Raw genomic sequence first — 15,056 nt, forward strand, 5'->3', positions numbered from 1 at the left:
GCGAAACTCAACCCAGAACATTTCAGATTGCTGCTCTTTGTTGGAGTGGGACCCACTGAGCCAGATCACCTGACTCCCTGTTTCAGCTCCCTTTTTTTCAGTTGAATGGGTGGCTCTGTCTCCTAGGTGTTCCAGACGCCAGTTGAAATAGCTGCCCAGATTCATGTGAGTTTTTGTGTGGAGACCCACGGCGCCAGCTGAAACAGCCATGCTGGAAACTCGTGGCACTTTTCAGCCTGGGAATCCCCTCGTCTGTGGGCAGTAAAAACTCATTTGGAAATGTGGTGATCACTCACCCTCTGCGTTGTTCTCCCTGGGAACTGCACTCCAGAGCTGTTCCTATTCGGCCATCTTGGATCTCCCCCCAAGACAGCTTTATCTTAACTTTAAGTTCCACGGTGCATGTGCAGGATGTGTACTTTTGTTACATAGGTAAATGTGTGCCATAATGGTTGCTGTACCTATCAACCCATCACCTGAGTATTAAGCCCAGCAGTCATTGGCTATTTTTCCTCATGCTCTTCTTCCCCCCACATACCCCCAGCTCCCAACAGACTCAGTGTGTGTTGTTCCCCTCCCTGTGTCCATGTGTTCTTGTTGTTAAGCTCCCACTTATGAGTGAGAACATTGATGTGATGTTTGGTTTTCTTTTCCTGCATTAGTTTGTTTAGGATAATGGCTTCCAGCTCCATCCATGTCCCTGCGAAGGACATGACCTTGTTCTTTTATGGCTGCATAATATTCCGTGATGTATACATACCACATTTTCTTTATCCAGTCTATCACTGATGAGCATTTAGGTTGAGTCCATGTCTGTGTTATTGGGAATAGTGCTGCAGTGAATATACATGTAAAGATACATGATCTTAGCTTTGTGCAGTGGCTGTATCGTAGCCAATGAGGTTTATCTGAGGCGCGATTATTACTAATTGAAAACTTTTCCCAATACCCCACTGTGACGTCCTGCCATATAGTCGGCACTGGCAATTTTTGACAGTCTCTACGGAGACTGAATTTTTTAAAAAAAGATACATGATCTTTATAATAGAATGATTTCTGTTTCTTTGGGTATATACTCAGTAATCGAATTGCTGAGTCAAATGATATTTCTGATTCTGGGTCTTTGAGGAATTGCCACACTGTCTTCCACATTGGTTGAACTAATTTACATTCCCACCAATAACTTGAGTCAGTTTTTGATTCATAAACATTCAGTGCTTGGCTACCTAATTCCTGCTTTAATTTTCAAAGTGTTTATTATATGCAAATTGGACAATTCTATAAATGTGGTGCTATTTACTATGTATTTTCTCTAAAGCATGTTAAAAAAAAAAAGACTAGGTATAGTGGCTTGTGCCTGTAATCTAGGACTTTGGGAGGCTAAGGTAGGAGGATCACTTGTGGTCGGGAGTTTAAGAACATACTGGACAACATAGCGAGACCCCATCTCTACAAGCTATGTCATAGCTGTTCAGGTTGCTCAGACAGGAGGACCACTTGAGCCCAAGCGACTGAGGCTTCAATGGATCAAAATTGTACCACTGCACTCCAATCTGGGCCACAAAATGAGACCTTGTTCCAAAAAAAAAAATTACATAGAGGAAATATTTGCTAGATTTAATATAGGCCAGTTCTAAAATAATGATTTGTTGTTGTTGTTACATAATTTTCTTAAAGATTTTAGATATTGCATACTGTTATTGCTCTATTTCTGCATCTCCACGTGTGTAATTCTGTCCTCTGTCTTTGTTGTTGCAACAATTCACTTATCAGCAACTAAACTGTGTGTTTATAAACTGATTTTATCTCCCTATGAGAAGATTTTAGTGAATAGCTCAGTGAATGTTAGAGTTGGAGGGACCAGAGTACAGAACTGTTAGAAGTTTGAATTAAATTTTTAGAGACAAATATTTGATACTATATATATCATAGTTATAGCCAATGAGAAAACTAATATAGGCCAGGCATGGTGACTCATGCCTGTAATCTCAGCACTCTGGGAGACCGAGGCAGGTGGATCACTTATGGTCAAGAGTTTGAGACCAGCCTGGCCAATATGGTGAAACCCCATCTTTACTAAAAAAACAAAAATTAGCCAGGTGTGGTGGTATGTGCCTGTAATCCTAGCTACTTGGGAGGCCAAGGCAGGAGAATCACTTGAATCTGGGAGATAGAGGTTGCAATGAGCAGAGATCATGCCATTACACTCCAGCCTAGGTGACAGAGCAAGACTCCATCTCAAAAAAAAAAAAAAAAAAGGCTAATACATGTGATCACTGATGAAATAAAACACAATTAAGAACTTGTTAGTAGAAAATTCAGAGGGTCAAGAAATTTAACAGAACAGTTTAACTCATTTGCCTTTATCATTGAGATTATATCATCTTTCAGGCTGTGAATATATGGACCCTGTTTTTTTTAAATTGTGGGTTTTTTTCAATGTAAAAGAATTAAGAAAATGGTTACTTTTCTAATTCCTTTTCTCTGCCTTTTCTGTTCATACCAGTTTTTTGTTTGTTTGTTTTTGTTTTTGAGACAGTCTCGCTCTGTTGCCCAGGATGAAGTGCAGTGGTGCGATCTCAGCTCACTGCAACCTCCATGTCCTGGGTTCAAGCAGTTCTCTGCCTCAGCCTCCCAAATAGCTGGGATTACAGGCACCTGCCACCATGCCTGGCTAATTTTTTGTATTTTTAGTAGAGATGGGGTTTCACCATCTTGGCCAGGCTGGTCTTGAACTCCTGACCTTGTGATCCACCCACCTTGGCCTCCCAAAGTGCTGGGATTACAGGTGTGAGCCACCACACCCAGCCATACACCAGTATTATTAATAGCAATGAAATTTTTTCAATTTTATTTTCCAATAAAAATTACTTTGAGTGGCTGGGCGCGGTGGCTCACGCCTGTAATCCCAGCACTTTGAGAGGCCGAGGCAGGTGGATCACAAGGTCAAGAGATCGAGACCATCCTGGTCAACATGGTGAAACCCCGTCTCTACTAAAAATACAAAAAATTAGCTGGGCATGGTGGTGCGTGCCTGTAATCCCAGCTACTCAGGAGGCTGAGGCAGAATTGCCTGAACCCAGGAGGCGGAGGTTGCGGTGAGCTGAGATTGCGCCATTGCACTGTAGCCTGGGTAACAAAAGTGAAACTCCGTCTCAAAAAAAAAAAAAAATTACTTTGAGTTTTGTTTATGGTAGCTAGCTACTTCCTTGACGTAGATACTAATTTTGATTGAGTTGATACCTATTATTAAAAAGAAAAACAACTTAGTTTTTCTGTTTAAAAAAGAAAACAACTTAGTTTTTCTTTTTAAAAAAGAAAACTTAATTTATCTTTAGCTAAAAAATGTAATAACTAAAAAATAGAAGATATTTAGGATTCTTTCTGCTTTAAATCTGACATTCACTTATTTTCATGTAATTTGTGTTTTGAACACTACCTTTTTATTTTTAGAGACAGTGTCCATTCTGTTACCTAGGCTAGAGTACACTGGTGTGATCTCAGCTCACTGTAGCCTCAACCTCCTGGACTCGAGCAGTACTTGCACCTCACCCTCCTGAGTAGCTGGCACCATAGGCATGTACCACCACACCCAGCTAATTTTTATTTTTCATAGAATCATGGTCTCACTACGTTGCCCAGGCTGGTCTTGAACTCCTGAGCTCAAGCAATCTTTCTGCCTCAGCCTCCCAAAAGTGCTGGGATTACAGGCATGAGCCACCATGCGCAAACACTACCTTTTTAACTAAGTGAAAATATTTAGTGAATGTGATTGATGTTGCTTTAATTTTGTCACTTTGTGTTTTTATGTTTAGGTTTATTGCATCCTTCTGTCCAAAGAAACTGTTCACAGTTTGATTCTGGAGAACCAACTTTGTCCTTAACCAGCTCTTCTGGGACAATTCTGAGGAAATGTTCTAGAAATGAAACATGTTCTAATAATATAATAATTTCTCAGGATCTTGATCATAAAGAAGCAAAATGTAATAAGGAAAAACCACAGTTATTTGTTACCCCAGAAGCTGATTCTCTGTCATGCCTGCAGGAAGGACAGTGTGAAAATTATCCAAAAAGCAAAAAAGTTTACGATGTAAAAGAAGAGGTCTTGGCCACAGCATGTCACCCGGTACAACATTCAGATATGGAACATTGTGATACTGACTTTCAGTCCCAGAAAAGTCTTTTACATGACCATGAAAATGCCAGCACTCTTATTTTAACTCCTGCTTCCAAGGATGTGCTGTCAAACCTAGTCATGACTTCTAGAGGCAAAGAATCATACAGAATTTCAGATGAGCTCAAATGTAACAATTGTGAAGCTGATTTTGAATTAACCAAAAATATTCCCATGGAAAATAATCAAGATGTACATACTTTAAATGAAACTTCTAAAAACATTGAGCTGTTGCCACCTGAAAAATACATAATAGTAGCATCACCTTCAAGATATGTACAATTCAACCAAAACACAAATCTAAGAGTAATCCAAAAAGATCAAGAAGAAACTACTTTAATTTCAAAAATGACTGTCAATCCAGACTCTGAAGACAATGAGAATAATTTTGCCTTCCAAGTAGCTAGTGAAAGGAATACTTTTGCTTTAGAAAATACTAAGGAACTTCATGAAGTGGACTTGACTTGTGTAAACAAACCCATTTTCAAGAACTCTACCATGGTATTATATGCAGACATAGTTGATAAACAAGCAACCCAAGTGTCAGTTAAAATAGATTTAGACTCATCAAATATAGTTTATGATCTTGCAGAGGAGAAAAAAAATAGTGTAAAGCAGCATCTAGAAATGACTCTAGGTCAAGATTTAAAATCAGACATCTCCTTGAATATAGATAAAATACCAAACAAAAATAATGATTACAAGGACAAAAGGGCAGGACTCTTACATCCAATTTCAAATCACAGTTTTGGAGGTAGCTTCAGAACAGCTTCAAATAAGGAAATCAAGCTCTCTGAACATAACATTAAGAAAAGCAAAATGCTCTTCAGAGATATCGAAGAACAATATCCTACTAGTTTAGCTTGTGTTGAAATTGTAAATACCTTGGCATTAGATAATCAAAAGAAACTAAGCAAGCCTCAGTCAATTAAGACTGTATCTGCACATGCACAGAGTAGTGTAGTTGGTAAAAATAGTCTTACAACCCCTCAGATGTTATTTTCAAAGGAGGATTTTAATTCAAACCATAACTTAACACCTAGCCAAAAGGCAGAAATTACAGAACTTTCTACTATATTAGAAGAATCAGGAAGTCAGTTTGAATTTACACAGTTTAGAAAACCAAGCTACATATTGCAGGATAATACGTTTGAAGTACCTGAAAACCAGATGACTATCTTAAATACCACTTCTGGAGAATACAGAGATGCTGATCTTCATCTCATAATGAATGCACCATCAATTGGTCAGGTAGACAGCAGCAAGCAATTTGAAGGTACAGTTGGAATTAAACAAAAGTTTGCTGGCTTGTTGAAAAATGACTGTAACAAAAGTACATCTGGTTATCTTACAGATGAAAATGAAGTGGAGTTTAGAGGCTTTTATTCTGCTCATGGCATAAAACTGAATGTTTCTGCTGATGCTCTGCAAAAAGCTGTGAAACTGTTTAGTGATATTGAGAATATTAGTGAGGAAACTTCTACAGGAGTAGATCCAATAAGTTTATCTTCAAGTAAATGTCATGATTCTGTTGTTTCAATGTTTAAGTTAGAAAATCATAATGAGAAAAATAATGAATGCCAACTAATATTACAAAATAATGAAATGACTACTGGCACTTTTGTTGAAGAAATTACTGAAAATTACAAGAAAAATATTGCAAATGAAGATAAATATACTGCTGCCAGTAGAAATACTCATAACTTAGAATTTGATGGCAGTGATTCCGGTAAAAATGATACTGTTGATATTCATAAAGATGAAAATGACTTGCCACTGACTAATCAGCGCAACATCTATCTTAAATTATCTGGCCAGTTTATGAAGGAGGGAAACCCTCAGATTAAAGAAGGTTTGTCAGATTTAACTTTTTTGGAAGTTGTAAAAGCTCAAGAAACATGTGATGATAATACTTCAAATAAAGAACAGTTAACTGCTACTAAAATAGAGCAAAATATAAAAGATTTTGAGACTTTTGATATATCTTTTCAGACAGCAAGTGGGAAAAATATTAGTGTCTCCAAAGAGTCATTTAAGAAAGTTGTAAATTTCTTTGATCAGAAACCAGAAGAATTGCATAACTTTTCCTTAAATTCTAAATTGCATTCTGACATAAGAAAGAACAAAATGGACATTCTAAGTCATGAGGAAACAGACATAGTTAAAAACAAAACACTGAAAGAAAGTATCCCAGTTGGCACTGGAAATCAGCTAGTGACCATCCAGGAACAACCCAAAAGTGATACTGAAAAGATCAAAGAACCTACCCTGTTGGGTTTTCACACAGCTAGTGGGAAAAAGGTTAAATTTGCAAAGGAATCTTTGGACAAAGTGAAAAACCTTTTTGATGAAAAAGAGCAAGGCCATCAAGGGGCAAAGGCCCTAAAGTACAGAGAGGCCTATAAAGACCTTGAATTTGTGTGTGAGACAATTGAGATAGCAACTACTCCAAAGCGTGAAAAAATGCAGAATTCTCTCAGTAATGATAAAAATCTTGTTTCTATTGAGACTGTGGTGCCACCTAAGCTCCTAAGTGATAATTTATATAGACATACTGAAAGTCTCAAAACATCTGAAAGTATCTTTTTGAAAGTTAAAGAACATGAAAATGTAGAAAAAGAAACAGCAAAAAGTCCTGCAACTTGTTACACGAGTCAGTCCCCTTACTCAGTCATTGAAAATTCAGCCTTAGCTTTTGACACAAATTGTAGTAGAAAAACTTCTGTGAGTCAGGCTTCATCACTTGAAGCAAAAAAATGGCTTAGAGAAGGAGAATTTGATGATCAACCAGAAAAAATAAATACTGTAGATTATGTAGGAAATTCTTTTGATGAAAATAATTCCAACAATACTATAACTGAAGCTAACAAAAATCATCTCTCCAAAAAGCAAGATACTTATTTAAGTAACAGTAGCATGTCTAACAGCTATTCCTGCCATTCTGATGAGGTATTTAATGATTCAGGATATCTCTCAAAAAATAAACTTGATTCTGGTATTGAGCCAGTAGTGAAGAATGTTGAAGACCAAAAAAACACTAGTTTTTCCAAAGTAACATCCAATGTGAAAGATGCAAATGCATACCCGCAAATTATAAATGAAGATATTTGTGTTGAGGAACTTGTGACTAGCTCTTCACCCTGCAAAAGTAAAAATGCAGCCATTAAATTGTCCGTATCTAATTGTAATAATTTTGAGGTAGGGCCGCATGCATTTAGTACAGCCAGTGGTAAAATAGTTTGTGTTTCACATGAAGCAATTAAAAAAGTGAAAGAGATATTTACAGACAGTTCCAGTAAAGTAATTAAGGAAAACACTGAGAATAAATCAAATAATTGCCCAACAAAAATTCTGGCAGGTTGTTACAAGGCTTTGAATGATTCAGAGGATATTTTTCATAATTCTTCAGATAATGATGAACGTAGCGTGCATTCACATAAGGTTTTTGCTGACATTCAAAGTGAAGAAATTTCACAACATAACCAAAAAATGTCTGGAGTGGAGAAAGTTTCTAAAATACCACCTTGTGATGTTAGTTTGGAAACTTCAGATATATATAAATTTAGTATGGGGAAGCTTCCTAAGTCAGTCTCGTCTACAAATACTTGTGGGATTTTTAGCACAGCAAGTGGAAAATCTGTAGAGGTATCAAATGCTTCATTACAAAAGGCAAGACAAGTGTTTTCTGAGATAGATAATAGTACCAAGCAACTCTTTTCCAAAGTATTGTTTAAAAATAATGAACATTCAGACCAGCTCACAAGAGAAGAAAATACTACTACACAGACGGCAGAACATTTGATATCATCTCAAAAAGACTTTTCATATAATTCGGTAAATTCATCTGCTTTTTCTGGATTTAATACAGCAAGTGGAAAGCAAGTTTCCATTTCAGAAAGTGGCTTACACAAAGTTAAGGGAATGTTAGAGGAATTTAATTTAATCAGAACTGAGCATAGTTCAGTTCATTCACCTACATCTAGACAAAATGTGTCAAAAATACTTCCTTGTGGTGTTAAGAGAATCCCAGAGCACTGTGTAAACTCAGAAATGGAGAAAACCTGCAGTAAAGAATTTAAATTATCAAATAACTTTAATGTTGAAGGTGGTTCTTCAGAACATAATCACTCTATTAAAGTTTCTCCATATCTCTCTCAGTTTAAACAAGACAAACAACATTTGGTATTAGGAACCGAAGTCTCACTTGTTGAAAACATTCATGTTTTGGGAAAAGAACAGGCTTCACTTGAAAACCTAAAAATGGAAATTGGTAAAACTGAAACTTTCTCTGATGTTTCTTTGAAAACAAATACAGAAGTTGGTTCTACTTACTCCAAAGACTCAGAAAACTACTTTGAAACAGAAGCAGTAGAGATTGCTAAAGCTTTTATGGAAGATGATGAACTGATAGATTCTGAACTGCCAAGTCATGCCACGCACTCTCTTTTTACATGTCCCAAAAATGACGAAATGGTTTTGTCAAATTCAAGAATTGGAAAAAGAAGAAGAGAGGCCATTATCTCAGTGGGTAAGTATTCATTTTTACCTTTTCTATTGCTAATCACTGTTTTTAAAGTGTTCGTTCAGTAGACTTGGTGTGCTAACAATTAGAGTGTTATAAACTATGTTTTTTCAGCCATTTTTGTGTAGTTTTGGGGAGTATGATTTGATATACAGATACACAGATTTAATATCTGTATACAGATTCGGTATCTCTGAATCTGTATACCAAGAAATCATGTTTTAAGGGTCTCCTAATGTGTTTTTAAAAGATTATTAGTGTAATAATGGAGAAATTACTGTTAAAAGTTTGAGTTTCTCTAGAAAATTTGAAATTCTTTTAACAAAACCTGCGTAATACTAACTTAACTGTTTTCATATACATAGCAGGTTCTGACTCTGATTTGTATGAACTTTAAAAGTTGTTTTCTGGTTATACCACTTACTGGGTAATATATACTAGTTACACTAATTACATAGCTTCAGCTTCCTTATCTATATGCAAATAGCACCTCCCACAAGGGCCTGGTGTGATGACTCACGCCTGTAATCCCAGCACTTTGGGAGGCTGAGGCAGGCGGATCACCTGAGGTCAGTAGTTCAAGATCAGCCTGGCCAACTTGGCAAAACCCTGTCTCTACTAAAAATACAAAAATTAGCTGGGTGTGGTGGCGCACACCTGTAATCTCAGCTAGTGCCACAACGCCCACCCAGCTAATTTTAACCTCAAGCTAGGGAGGTTGAGGCAGGAGAATGGCTTGAATCTGGGAGGTGAAGGTTACAGTGAGCTGAGATCTTACCACTGCATTCCCACCTGGGCGACAGAGCAAGACTCCATCTCAAAAAAAAAAAAAAAAAAATCTTACGGGACCACTATTAAAATCTTATAGGATGACCATTTTATTTGCGGTCTGTTGTTGACCAAAATGTCATTATGTGGCAAATGACTATATTAGGTTAACCAGGTGTGTATTTGGTTTTGGGTGTGTGTGTGTGTGTGTGTGTGTGTTTTGATTAGTGTATCTGACTGGTAATAATCTTAAATAATTAAATCTGTTGATTAGTTATAATTAAAGCAAATGCCAAAATCCAACATTTCAGTGGATAATCTCAAATAACTAGTTCTTAAATAACTAAGATATTTGTAATTCTTTTGTGGAAAATAACGGCTTTATTTATAGCAACTCACTCTGTTTTTGTGGTATACTGAAGTGTATTGACCTTCTACCTAGGGAAAAAAATAATTTAGACTTGTAAATGCTTTCAACAGTGTTACTATTTAATTTCCCTTGTTTCTGTTGCATATAGGTAAATAGCATAGTCAGCTTCTGGTTACTGGAACAGTACAGGTCACTGTTAAACAATTAAACCAATTTATAATGATCTAATACCTGCTAATTATTGTTAAAAGTTTGAGTTTCTCTAGAAAATTTGAAACTCTTTTAACAAAACCTCCTAATTACTGTTAAAAGTTTGAGTTTCTCTTGCATGGACATTTTTACTTATTAAATTATACAAATTTACTGTAATAAAGCATATATTATCTTAGCATAACATGGAAATGCCTACCTTGAGTTATGGTTTAATCTTACCCTCTTTGCCTCTGTAGAATTTTTAAAAAAGAAATGGTTCTGTTACTAGTACTTTAATGTAATTTGGTGATTTTAAAAAAGCCTCTTAACTCTAATTCAAGGACCTACATAATAAATTCCTCCTTGAGTTTAATGGCTGCCTCCACCCCCCACAAAAAAAAAGTTTATTTGAAGAAATTTTGTTGGACCTTATTGCCAGTAAACCTAGAGGTGTATTCAGTGTCAGTTTTTTAAAGAGTAGCTTATCTGTGGCATCTGGTAGCATCTGTTTATCCCTAGACCCTATTAAATAGTGGTTAAAGTGATCAAAACAGAACAAAAATGTAATCAATATTGAAAATGAAATTTTCTCTTTTCAAAGAGTAGGTCACTTTGTTATATGTATTTTTGTTTAACATTTAAAGAGTCAATACTTTAGCTTTAAGAAAATGGACTACATGCTTTTGAAAAATAAAACTGATGTTATTTGCTTTAAAAACATATGTGGAATATTTCTTTTTAGGAGAACCCCCAATCAAAAGAAGCTTGTTAAATGAATTTGACAGGATAATAGAAAATCCAGAAAAATCCTTAAAGGCTTCAAAAACCACTCCAGATGGTAAAATTTGCTTTTTATTTATATCTTTTCTCCCTTTATAGGTATGGTATATAATATTCTTAGTTATTTTTCTCAGTTCTTTTGAGTGTGTGTATTGGAAAATATTTTACAGTGTGGTTTCATTGTTAAATTTATATCTTAAGTGGACTTTTCCTTTTAATATCTAATATGCTGAAGTAATTGGAAAGCATGAAATGATAAAATAATGACTTTTTTATTTTTAAAAAGCTATAAGAATTTAGTAAAAAGGTAATATTTAAAGCTCAGGTTTTAGAGTCCAGTCAGACTTTTGGCCCACAGCATTATAGCAAAATCTGTCTTTCCTAAATAACACAGTGATCTCTATGGTACCAAATCCAGTGGACATTTCTCATTCTTCATTTGACTTTTATCTTTCAGCCACGTTTAATATAGTTGATCAGGCTTCGCCAGATCACCACATTCTTTTGGTTCTCCTCCACATGACCCCCTCTTTCTTGGTCTTCTATGCCTGTTCTTCTTTATTCTAAGCAGGAGTGCCCCAGGGGTCAGTTCTTACATCTTTTCTCCATCTAAATTTCATTGTCTGCCAAAGTTATAACTGCAGCCTTAGCCTGTTCTTGAACTCCAGACTCATTCATTTGCCTACTTGATACATCTTGACTATTGCTAATATGCATCTTAAAGTTAATATGCAGCCAATGCTGAACTCCTTATTCCATCCCTGTCCGAAACCTACTTTTTAATTGTCTTTAGTTTCTCAACAAGGGGCGGTGCCATTCTCAATGTCTTAGTCTTTTGTTTCCTCATACTTTATACCAACCCATCAACAAGTTCTATAGGTTCTACCATCAAAAATATAAGAGGAATTTAATCACTTCTTTCCACCTGTACCCCCACCACTGTCATTAAGCTGCTATCATAGCTTCTAGTTGATCTCACTCCTTTTGCCTTTGCCCCTTTTCTTCAGGCTGTTCTTAGCACTGCACACAGTCATCCTAACACAATGGTCAGATCATGTTACTTGGCTACTTAAAACTGTCTATGGCACCAGTCTCATTTAGGCCGAAATCCAAAGTTCATACCATGGAATGCTTGAAAATATGACATATGTAACTACTGCTCGTTGTGTATTTCTGAGTTTAGATAGGAAGAGTTCATATAGTGAAGGATAATTATAAAGATGCTTAGTTCTGAAACACATAGGGTAAATCCCACAAGAAGAAGGAACGTCTGGAATTTTCAAACTCGTCTCCCATTATTGATAGAAATTTGAAAGTTATAAACACAGGATGGTTTGAATGTCTAGAAAACTGTTTATTTCTTTTTTTTTTTCATCCAACTTGTTATCAAATCTTTAGTGTGCACAATTCTGAAGAGAGTTGAAAACTAAAACAGTGATTACTGTTTTTTTATGAGATGTATAAGTAATTGGTAGGAAAATTTTTACTGCATTATTACTTGATGAGCTATTTTTAGAGGCTGTATAAGATGTGACTTCTCTGAAGGTAGTGAAAGAATGGCATTCCTTCAATATAAATAATATATTGGCACATAGACAATATAAGGCACATATACAAGTCGTGTCCTTCTGAAACAATTGGTTTTGACATAGTCCTATGAAGAGTAAATGGAAGATGTATTCTAACTTCCTACCATTGCATGAAATATTATCATAACTCTGCTTTTGGAATTATTTTGAGCCAGTAAATATTCACTGTTTATTTGATCATCATATTTTTTATTTTTTCAAATGATTTTTTTTCAGCATAATCATCATCTACCACTTGCTACTGAATGACGTTTTTCTTCTAATTTTTTATTAACATTCTCACATATAATGAATGTCCACATACCCACCACCTAGATTCAACACGTTAAGTTGTTAGTTTATTTTTCATTATCATAAAAAAAATTTCCTAGGATCTCCTTATAATTTTCCTGTCACAGTACTAGAATCAGCTAATTTTCTTAAGATCCTTTCTATGGTTTAATACTCTTTTTAAAATAAAATTTGGGTGCTAGGTATGCTATTGCTGCTGGTCTCATTGTTTTTCTAATGCTGAGTTCTTGGTTTCTAGTAACATTAACACACTTACTTATTTGCTTTACCCCGTAGCAGTGATTTTCTTTCTTTTTTTTTCTTTTCATTTCATTTTTTTTTTTTTTTTTGAGACAGAGTCTTGCTTTTTTGCCCAGGCTGGAGTGCAATATCACAATCTTGGCTCACTGCAACCTCCACCTCCTGTGTTCAAGCAATTGTCCTGCCTTAGCCTCTCAAGTAGCTGGAATTACAGGCTCCCGCCACCATGCCTGGCTAATTTTTGTATTTTTAATAGAGACAAGGTTTTACCATGTTGGCCAGGCTGGTCTTGACCTCAGGTGATCACCCACCTTGGCCTCCCAAAGTGCTGGGATTATAACCATGAGCCACTGTGCCTGGTCAAGGACCTCTTTATACTCTTAAAATTATTGAGGACCCAAAAGAGGATTTGTTTATGTGGAATATATCTGTTGATATTTACAATATTAGAAATGTAAATTGATTAACGTTGAAATTTGTAATATTATGCATTGGTCATTTGGAAGATATGAGTTCACTGAGTTATGCAGATCTTCCAAAAGTTGACAGTTTTATTATGCAGTATTAAACACTTTCATTGATGCCATTACCGATTAGAAAAGTTGTAAGTAGTAGAAAGCTATCAAACTTACAAAGCCAGATTAAGCTTCCCAAAAATTCTAATTTTCATCTAAAAGCTTGAATTTTTCCCCCTGGCAATAAGTATTGTCACTTATTTTTCTTGTAGTTGACAAGCTCATTTTCATTCATTTTTGAAAAGATGTCTGCCAAATATCCAAGTCAGAGTAACTGTAGTTTGTTAGTTATTTCAAGTAAAAGATACTTCATGAAAAAGTGGCTAGTACAGCTCACAACTCAATCATGTAAGTGTGTATTCTTGAGAAACACACTAAAGTATGCAAATGTAATACACTAACAGTATAAATGTCAACACAGTGAAAAGGACAGAGATAACATCTTTCTAAAAAGACAGTTTTGACAGCTTGGATTCCCTAAAATGGTTGTAGATACCTCACAGGATTCCACCAATCATTTCTTGAGAATCATTGTCCTATAGTATATACATAATAATCCAAATTCACAATATCAGTATTAACTACTGATAATAAAACTACTAAGGAAAATGTAAGAATTGTTTGCAGTTTTTGTTCTTAGAATATATAGGTTTAGTTTCCATTATCTGAAATGCTTGAGACCAGGACTATTTCAGATATCAGATTTTGAAATACTTGCATATACAATACTTAATGAGATATCTGGGGATAGGTCTCAAGTCTAACCACAAAATCATTTAAGTTTTGTAAACACCTTATACACATAACTTGAAAGTAATTTTATACAATATTTTAAATAATTCTTACATTAGACAAAATTTAAACTGTGATCCATCACATGAGGTCAGGTGTGGAATTTTCTACTGGCCTTATGTTGATATTCGAAAAGTTTCAGATTTGGGAGCATTTTGAATTTTCACATTAGGGATATTCAACCCCATATATCATTAAGGATGTGTAGTCAAAATACTATGTTCAAACGTCACTCAAAATAATTCTTCTGGATGTGGTTACCAATTTGATAAATTAGGTTAGATTCGTTTTTTTCCATTTGTTTTCAATTTTAGGATTTGGCTTTTCTAATTTAATTTTACATTTGAATAAACAAAACATTACATAGTTTATTTATCAGAACTACAAAAAAGTATAGAGTTTTTATTTTCCCACTTCTTGCTCACTGTAGGTAATCTTTTGGTGGTTTTTTTCAGGATTCTTTTTAATAAAAATAAATATATATATATATTCTCATTGCTCTTTCTTACTCAAAAGATACAGTATATGCACCGTTTTGCTCCTTGTTTTTTGGTTGTTGTTTACTTAAGAATTATTTGGAGATGACTCCATAATGAGTATATAGAGATCTTCTTCATTCTTTTTTATGATCATATGGTGGCTATATCAGTGTATTCTAGTTTATTCAACCAATTTCCAACTAGTGGACTTAACTGAAGATATAATAGGTACAAGTTACATACTGTGAGCAATATCTAAAGCTTAGCTTTTAAACCTTCGTAAGACTAAATTTTAAATTTGGTATTTGCATCGGAAATTAGCTAAAACCTTCAAGTTATGATTG

At 35.2% G+C, this 15,056-nt stretch overlaps 1 protein-coding gene and 1 non-coding gene across 7 annotated transcripts in view; both read left to right on the plus strand.

Moving 5' to 3' along the window:
• The window catches only part of BRCA2 (BRCA2 DNA repair associated), a 95,234-nt gene that overhangs the window by 20,582 nt on the left and 59,596 nt on the right, over positions 1-15,056 (plus strand). For all 6 annotated transcript variants that reach the window (XM_012465527.3, XM_012465529.3, XM_012465528.3 and 3 more), the window contains exons 11-12: positions 3,816-8,702; positions 10,769-10,864. In XM_012465527.3, coding sequence (XP_012320950.2) covers positions 3,816-8,702; positions 10,769-10,864 — 4,983 coding nt within the window. The remainder of the gene's footprint in view (positions 1-3,815; positions 8,703-10,768; positions 10,865-15,056) is intronic.
• On the plus strand, positions 869-1,009 carry LOC135268812 (U4 spliceosomal RNA). Its single transcript, XR_010337149.1, has one exon. It is a non-coding gene; the product is annotated as a U4 spliceosomal RNA (small nuclear RNA).

Source organism: Aotus nancymaae, unplaced genomic scaffold (genome assembly GCF_030222135.1).
Source record: "Aotus nancymaae isolate 86718 unplaced genomic scaffold, 86718_ANA_hifiasm-v0.15.2.pri h1tg000043l, whole genome shotgun sequence".
Lineage (NCBI taxonomy): Eukaryota > Metazoa > Chordata > Mammalia > Primates > Aotidae > Aotus > Aotus nancymaae.